At 35.6% G+C, this 9,181-nt stretch overlaps 1 protein-coding gene across 1 annotated transcript in view; it reads right to left on the bottom strand.

Annotated features, from left to right (window-relative positions):
- The window catches only part of RRP1B (ribosomal RNA processing 1B), a 63,099-nt gene extending 54,544 nt beyond the window's left edge, over positions 1-8,555 (bottom strand). Inside the window, exons 1-2 of the mRNA XM_051984795.1 lie at positions 8,376-8,555; positions 345-427 (exon numbers count right to left, since the gene is read on the bottom strand). Of these exons, the coding sequence (XP_051840755.1) occupies positions 345-427; positions 8,376-8,505 (213 nt within the window). The 5' untranslated portion in view covers positions 8,506-8,555. The remainder of the gene's footprint in view (positions 1-344; positions 428-8,375) is intronic.
- Positions 8,556-9,181: the final 626 nt, after the last annotated feature.

The following is a 9,181-nucleotide window of genomic DNA, read 5'->3' on the forward strand; positions in this document are numbered from 1 at the left end:
ATTAATGTAATGACTATATTATGGTGTTTACCACAATCCTGTGAAGTAGATGGCATTTATTCTAATGAATAATTAACCAAACTGGAATCTTTTTCCAATTTTTCTATCTATCTTCAGAGTTAATTGTTTTAAAAAGGTTTTTTTTGGAAGGGGCAGCTAGGTAGTACAGTGGATAGAGCACCAGCCCTAAAGTTAGGAGGACCTGAGTTCAAATCTGATCTCAGACACTTAACACTTCCTAGTTGTCTGACCCTGAGCAAGTAACAACCCCAATTGCCTCAGGAAAAAAAAAAAAAAAAAAAAAAAGGTTTTTTGTTAAACTAACTCAAAGTAAATGGTCTTACCTGCAGGAGAGATTCATCTTGCATCCACATGCAATAAAAAAGTCCTTTCCATATTTTTAATAGTTCTTCTTGACTGAAACCACCTACAGTATAAAAACCCCCACAAAAGTCTTAGTGGAAAAAATATATATTCCTTTTCTAAAAATAGGCAGTAACAACCAAAGGAACAAAAGTAAAATATGCATAGAACATATCTATAAATGATATGAATTTTATGTTCATTGTTTGGGGAGCACGGGGAAACAAGATTTTGCTTGACTATAGAAAAGAGTTCTAAGACCAATAAATAGAACCTATAGAGAGATGGATTTTGGTTCAATCTAAGTTTCTCTAAATAATCAAAGTTATTGAAAAATGGAATGGGACTGCTTTATCAGTGCAATGAATCTGTCATATGGCAGGCTTACTAAGGATAATGAAAACAGAATTTATCCACTGGATGGGTAGTTGGATAAAATAACCTCTAAAGCTTTTTCCTAATACAAGGTTTCTATGAGTTCATATTTAATCATTCTCCATCAAATCTCTTTTTCCATTCTAAAATATTAACTTTTCTTTTCTCACTAACAATACAAATGATCCATACTAAATTATTAGATGTTAAGTAGCTATTTTCTCTATTCCTGTAGTTAAAAAGTCTTATTGAAAATAAAACAAACTACTAAAAAAAATAAATACTACATAGTCCTGAATATTTCCAAAGGTAGCTACTAAATAACCAAAGAACAAATGCAATCTTGCTGTACTAGAAACTCTAATGTATTCTGTATATGATAATGTATCAAAATTTCATTAAAGGACAAGATAAATCTTTTGGGGTTAGCAAAAGCCAGATCCAAAAAAAAAAAAAAAAAAAAAAAAAAAGTACACATTAGAGATTAAAGCAATTATACTAACATTCTAAAGAACAAAAAATGCCCATGCAACATATAGCACTATATCAATTTTCTGCACTCAAGCTTGTTTACTATTCAGTGATTCATTCCTTGTATGATTTGCAACAATTTTACCATATTTACAGGACAGGAGCATTCACTCTCTTTGGGAGTAAACTCATTTGTGTTTTTTTTTTTTTTTAAAATCAGAGGATACTTATAAAATGAAAGGATGCTAAAGTAAATATTGCTTAAAAATGAAAAAGATGTCATACTAAGAATTTATTCTTTCCTCAAGCAATAGGACCTTTCATTAACAGTATGTTTTATTTATTTTTTTCCAAAATTCAATTGTCACTAGCATGGTACCTCACATAAAATAAATATTAGTTCAGTAAATCAAAAAAAGAACCAGACCAATTCTAAAGGTTTCATATTCACACTCCGTAAAACAATCCACACAGTGTAACAAATCAATTTCCTCCTAAGGCAGTATCAAATTGGAAGACTCAGGAATAAAAATTGAGACAAGAGTCACAGTGTTCCACAAAGTAGGAGACTAACTTACATTTTCTATGGCATTTTAATAAGATTTAATGGTTTCTTCATAACAACTCTATGAGGCAAGTATTTAAAGTATTTCTAATGTCATTTTACACACAAGGAAACTGATGCTCAGAGACATTAAAAATGCCTTAATTTGGAGTTTGATAGAAATTAAAGGCATAGAGGGAGTAAAGTAGCAAAGCTAGAATTTATTATAGGAAATGACAAACAGAATCTCTAAGAAAAGGAAGTATGTAATTTAAGGAGATTCAAGCTTTCTAATCAACTATTCTCTCTCTCTCTCTCTCTCTCTCTTGGACTTTTCTCATCTATAAAGCAATGAAGTTTTAGATAAATTAGATAAATTCCTTTCAAATAGAAATAAACTGATGTCTTTATTTCATAGGCAAACATGTTGAAAATTTCTCTGAATATATCAGAGGTGGAACTATGGGTTATTTTTTATCACTTCATTTAAAAAATGAAAAAAGTTCCTGACACACATTCCTGTTTATCCTATTCACGAATTCAAAGAATACTCATTCTAGACATGGCCCAAAAATTGTATAGGTGTATCAGGAGTCAACAGAATGCTCTTATCTTTAAAAAAAAAAAAACATCAAAATTACCATTTTAAATCACACAGAGCTAAGATGCAATTTATTTTTGGCCCACTGCATTTTACAGTAAGAAAGATGGTTTTACAGTAATGAATTGAACCAGCTACACCCAGCGAAAGAACTCTGGGAGATGATTACGAACCACTACATAAAATTTCCAATCTCTCTACCTTTGTCTGCCTACATTTTTGATTTCCTTCACAGGCTAATGGTACACTATTTCAAAGTCCAATTCTTTTTGAACAGCAAAATAACTATTTGGACATGTATACTAATATCGTATTTAATTTATACTTTAACATATTTAACATGTATTGGTCAATCTGCCATCTGGGGGAGGGTGGGGGGAAGGAGGGGAAAAATTGGAACAAAAAGTTTGGCAACTGTCAATGCTGTAAAATTACCCTTGCATATAACTAAATAAAATAAATAAAAAGCTATAAAAATTTTTTTAGATGCAGCTTCACAGTAAAAAATAAAAGAAACAGAAATATCCATTTACAATAAAAAATAATGAAACTAAAATACAGTCCCCAACAATGATTTATGTCCAGTTAATGAGACATATTTAATCTGAAAATATTCTTTTTTTTTGGTGAGGAAATATATCAAGGGATAGAATATAGCGTGTTAAACTTAAAGGTAGTTAGATTTGACGTATGGCTGATATGGTTAGTGTGACTAGGAAAATCAATCATTTAACCTCTCAATACTCTAGGCAAATTTCTATGATTCTATATACTAATGATTTCAGTTGAACAACAGATTAGGACAAGATTTTGGCCATTGGCAATAAAGGAACTCAAGTGTATAAGTTCACTCAAATGATTTCATCTAGGGAAAAAAAGGTTCACTTCTGAAACCAATCAATATTTTGGAGGTGCTAAACTTTCCAGAGGATAAAAATTGTGAGAGAATATGCTTAATGGTGAGCAAAAGTTTAAGACAACAGTGAAATTAATATTAACAAATTATGAGAATATTGAATGAGTAAACTGTAAAATAACATTTAAGTTGGGTCCACATGTCATCCCTAGTTACCTCTATATACAAATTCACAGAATACTCAATTGTAGACTTAGTCTTGCAATTGTGTGGATAAATCAGAAAAACATGACCATCATCAGGTAATATCAAATCAGATATTGGACACTCAATATGGTTAAAAGTCAGGTTGTTTTTTTTTTTTTTTTTTTTTAACATCTCTGATTGTCTTAACAGACAATTATACTTTCTGTGCTGAGGGAGACTTCGAAAAAACAAAAAAAATTTCTGTGAAGATATGCAATGAATTTATACACTCTTAATATGAACACAAACATTTCTGATATAGAAATTTACAGCACATTAAACAAAATAATGTTAAATCTCCCTTTTATGTTCCCTGTTCCCCATAAGTATAATCAGTTGGTTCAATTTCTCAGGTTATATTCTTTGTGTACCTTGTGTACAGGTCTCCTCCTAAAAATTGAAAGTGCAGAAGTTCTTAATCTGGAATTACTGAACTTTAAAAAAATTTTAACTGAATTTCAATATAGTTTTCTTTATAATTCTATGTATTTTATTTAATGCATTTAAAAACATTCAGAGAACTGGTCAATTGGCTTCATCAGATTGCCAAAGGAATCCATGACCCCAAAAAGGTTAAGAGTTCCTGCTCTAATGATTTGCATTCAGTGGCTATTTAAAAATGTTTGTTGCACTGAATTATAGAGGGATGGCATCAGTATTCTAAATCTCCATTATTTAGAAATATTTACATCTTGATATTTTTCTGTGTTGAAGATGATAAATTATTAGTTGCTAGAAACTTTCCAGCACATATAATTGTTCATCTTTTCATGAATATAAGTATAAGATTGTTGTGAATGGTTTAAAAAGAAACCTGGAAGCTGAGACAAAATTTCTAAGAAAGACAGAGCTACATCATTTGGCCTTATTTGAAGTAGATGTCATGGAACTTTTCCTTTATAGAAGAAGCATAATTCCTTCCCTCTCCCCCCCCAAAAAAAAAGAAAAAGAAAAAGAGAAGCAGCAGCATCAAGGACATATAACTAGAGTGCATTTGATAGTTCAAAAGTCTTGTGCTGATGCCAGTTGGTTAACAAGTTGTAAATATGAATATGTTCTAATTAACTTCAATTCAGTCAGTCCATAACCATTTATTAAGTATTTATTATGTTCTAGGGTGTGTGTTAGACAAAAGAAAGACAAAGTTGATGAAATCAATTAACTCCCAGTCTAATAGTTAAACAACATAGTAACAACTATGTACAAACAAGTTAAACACGTGATAAATCAACAGAGAAGGCACTGGAATTCAGAAAGATCGGGAAAAGCTTCTGTTAGAAGGCAGGATTTTAGCTGGAACTTGAAGGAAGCCAGGGAATCCAGAAGGTAGAGAACATTTCAGATATTGGGAACAGCCAGTGAAAATGCCCAGAGTGAAGAGATGGATTATCTTATTAAAGGACCAGTAAGAAAGAAAGCAAGTATCACTGGACCAAAGATTACCAGAGAGTGGGAGTAGGGAAGGGAAGTTGATGGATAGATGTTAGAAAACAGAAAAGGCAAGAGGTGGAAAGGCTAGATAATAAAAAACTTTGAATGCTAAAAAGAGGATTTTGTACTTGATCCTGGAGGTGACACGGTTGGACCAACACTTTAGGGAACTCATTCTGGTCCCTGGATAGAGGATAGAAAGCAGAATACCCATAACTATTGCAATATTGGACTAGCATTGGAGGCAGTATCAGAAAAGAAAAAAAGATGCATTTGAAATCCTCAGCTTTGTTAAAAGACTGGGGGAGGGGGAAGTTAAGTGTATGTGTAAGACATAGTAAGGAATTGATGTTATCTAGAGTGTGAGACTCAGGGTTTCCAGGGAAATATGTGTTCAGTTCTGGACATGATAAGGTTTAAAATATTAACAGGACATCCAGTTTGAATTGGGTAATATGCAGTTGATGATGTGATATTGGAGATCTCCAAAGAAGTTAGGCCTGAATAAGTAGATTTGAGAATTTTCAGGATCATTAGATCCAGGACAGAACCCTGAAGGAGACACTTATAATTAGAAGGCATGACCTGGGTGAGAAACCAGCAAAGGACACTGAAGAGGAAGAAAACAGTAGAGTCTTAAAAAGCTAGAAGAGAATATCAAGAAAAGAATGAACTAGAAACTTATCTTACCCCAAGAAAAGGAAGGGGAAAAGATGATAGAAGAGAGGAAATACTTTTGAAAAGGGCAGGGTGAAAGGAGAGAAAGCAGAATAAATGGGGGGAAATACAGTTGGCAATAGTAATTGTAAAAAGAATTCTGAAGCAAGTTTCTCTGATAAGATCTCTATTCTCAAACATAAAAGGAACTGAATCAAATTTATAAAAAATACGACCCATGACTCAATTGATAAATGATCAAAAGATATGAATTATATATCCAAAGGGCTATAAAATCATGCATATTCATGGTTAACATATGCTGGATTACTTGCCATAAGGGGAGGGGATGGGGGAAAGGGAGGGAAAACATTTGGAACACAAGATTTTGCAAGGGTGAATGTTGAAAATTATCCATGCATGTTTTGAAAATAAAAAGCTTTAATTAAAAAAAAAATCATGCATATCCTTTGACCTAATAATATCATCGAATTCCCAAAAGAGAATTTAAAAAAAAAAAAGGAAAAGAACCTATATGTACAAAAATGTTTATAGCAATTCTCTTTTCAAGTCAAAAAATTGGAAAGTGAGGGGATGCCCATCAATTGAGGAATGGCTGAATAAGTTGTATTATGTGATTATGATGGATTATTTATGGGAAATAAGCAGGATGCTCTTAGAAAAACCTGGAAAGTCCTCCATGACTCAAGCAAAGTGAAACGGACTGTGTATAAAGTAATAGAAATATTCTGAGATTATCAGCTGTGAATGACTTACTATTCTTAGCAATGCAATGATCCAGGACTACTCTGATAGACATGATGAAAAGTCCTACCCATACCCAAAGAAAGATCTCATTGTGTCTGAATATATATAGAAGTGTTTAAAGAAAAAAAAAATTAGAGTGATCAACAGTGTCAAAGGCTAATAATGAGAGGTCAAGAAAGATGAGGACTGAGAAAAGGTTACCAGATTTGGCTAATCTTTTTCAGAGATGACTAGTAACTTTGGAAAGAGAAGTTTCAATTGAATGATGAGGTCAGAAGAAAGACTGCAAAGAATTTAAGATGAAACAAACTGGAGGTACTCATTGTTGATGGTTTCCTGAAGGAGTTTAGCCACAAGAGGCAGAAATAATATGGAACAATTGTTATAATGGAGATGAAAGGATATACCAGAGCAAATATATCTAGCAAAAAACCAGCATACTAAATACTAAAGGGTAATATACAAATAAAAGGCAATATTCTTGCCTTCAAGAAGCATCAGGAAATAATATCTTTTTGGTTTCTTACTCCAAATAACTTTTTCAAGGACTCATATATAAATTAGTAAAATCAGAAGCAAAGCTCTAAATTTTTGACCCTACTCCAGTGTTATAACCTTAAGAATATCTGACCTTCCTTTTTGCTTCCTCCCTCTTCCCCCTCCCAAAGTCTTTTATTTTTCCTATTAATAGTTCTTTTCTTGAAGAAAGCAGTACTCTTAGAAGCAGTACCAGAAAAAAAAAATTAAAGGAAAAGAAAGGATTTCAATAGGAAACCATGTGAAGAGACAGGAGTATGATTCAACAAAATCATAATGTAGAGAAGTATAGATGATGGAATCAGGAAAATTCCAAACCAATCTTAATACACTTTCTAGCTGTGGGACTCAGTGTAAGTTACTTGATTTCTCTGGGCCTCAGTTAATTCAAAAAGAGTTTGACTTGATGGCCCCTAATTTACATTTTGAGTTCTAGATCTAGGACCTTATGTTTCTAATTAGTTCACAACTTCTACCTGCTCTCCAAAAAAGTATACTATTTATCTGCTACATGAAGGTAATTTTAGTTATCTTAATATTGACATAAAAGAATGTACTTTTTTAAAAATCACTGTGGATAATGGATAGAGATATAGATCACAATACCTCCAAGACTTCCATACATGGTCCTTGGAAATTCGTATGGCTAAAAAAACTCATCAACTTGGAGTCATCCTAGTGATGTGCGTATGTGGAAAAAAATAGTTGTTTACTGGTATACAGAAACGTAAAGCTCTGTGGGAGAGTGGAAAATGCCATAATCTTATTTCAAAAGATGAGGACTTGAGTCTTAACTGTCATTTACTAGCTGTTGTCATTTTTTGTAAAAGGGACATAAATTACAACCTAGCTCAGCGGGTTGAGGGGAGGTCCAACTGTGATAATATTATGTAAGAGAGCATTGTAGGCTATTAAGTGCTACACACACACACACACACACACACACACACACACACACACATATAATACGCTTACTAACAACTCTATCTGGCACAACATTCTATCCTCAATACCTTGTTTTCAAAAGTCCATTTTGTCAAATTGGCTTCCCAATGCCTTGGCCCGTACTTTACCGATGCCAACCAAAGCAGACTTTCCATCATTTTCCCATCCCCAAAAAGAAGGGAAATACCTTTCTCTCTGCCCATTACCCCTGATCACTTGCTGGACTCTCTTTCTCTGCTACTACGACTCTGCTTTTAAGTATTTAAAAAAAAAAAATCCTATGATGCTATGTATGATCTCTGTCTTCCTTTACACCTGGTCTAGAGGAGCACAGCAGCAGCTGGGGTAACCTCCTCTCCAGAAGCACTGCATTTCTAAGTGCCGCCGGGCCCCAGCAATGCATGCACCTCCCCGGTAGTGCCCCATGTGCTTTCCCTCCTACCACGGTCCCCGTCCCTTTCCCCCGCCTCCCACCCCAGCCAGTCAGCCATGTGGCGTGTAATCTTGCCGGCCGCCTGCTTTCTCCCTCTGCCCCCAGGGAGGGAGGGGGGGAGGGCGGCGACCCCCGCGTCAGGGTTTACCTGTCACTCTCTGAGTTTTCACGCTAATGTACTGGCGCAGTTTCTTTGCCGCTCGATCCCGAATAAGCTTCTCGTTCGATGCCAGTCTCTGGGCAAACTGGATCTCGGCCGGCTGCATGGCAGGGGCCATGATGCCCCCGGAACATCCCCTTCCTTTCTCCCTCCCACACGGCTGTCGCTCTCCTCCTCCTCCTCCTCTTCCTCCGCCTTCTCAGCCGCGGCCACCACCGCCTCCCCTCCTCCTGCAGCCGCAATTGCGCAGAGGCCGCGGACGAGCCCCGAGTAGCAGCCGGCGGTGGAACCGCGCGTCACGTTCCAAGGAACGCGGGATGATGACGTCACAGAAGGGGAGTGGCTGCGGTTCCGAACGGCCGCCGAAGAAGGAAGCGTGGCTGACGCTGCTGGTTGCAGATCTGAGCTTAGATGCTCCCCCGCCCGCATTGAGACTTCAGATACCCTGAAATCTCGCGGACTGTCTAAATCCACTCTCTATTCCCTAAAACATTGTGCTTTCTGACCCGCTTTTTTTCCCCTCCAATCCATCTTTCAATCGCTTTTCTGCTAGAAAGGGACATGTCCTTCCGCTCAAAATTTCGTAGGGACAGATAAAATCGAGGGACAGATAAAAACTTATCTAGCGTTCAAGGCTCTCCACAATTTGCAGCCACTTTCTTATCTGTCCCTGTCCAATCTATGCACTACTTCCGTGGCTACAAGCCTATTTAAATCTAAAGCCCAATTAAAATGTGTCATCTTAGATCTCTGCTTTGCCCTCTGAATTTCAAATTCCGATTGCCTTTAGCATC

This window comes from Antechinus flavipes, chromosome 3, assembly GCF_016432865.1.
Source record: "Antechinus flavipes isolate AdamAnt ecotype Samford, QLD, Australia chromosome 3, AdamAnt_v2, whole genome shotgun sequence".
Lineage (NCBI taxonomy): Eukaryota > Metazoa > Chordata > Mammalia > Dasyuromorphia > Dasyuridae > Antechinus > Antechinus flavipes.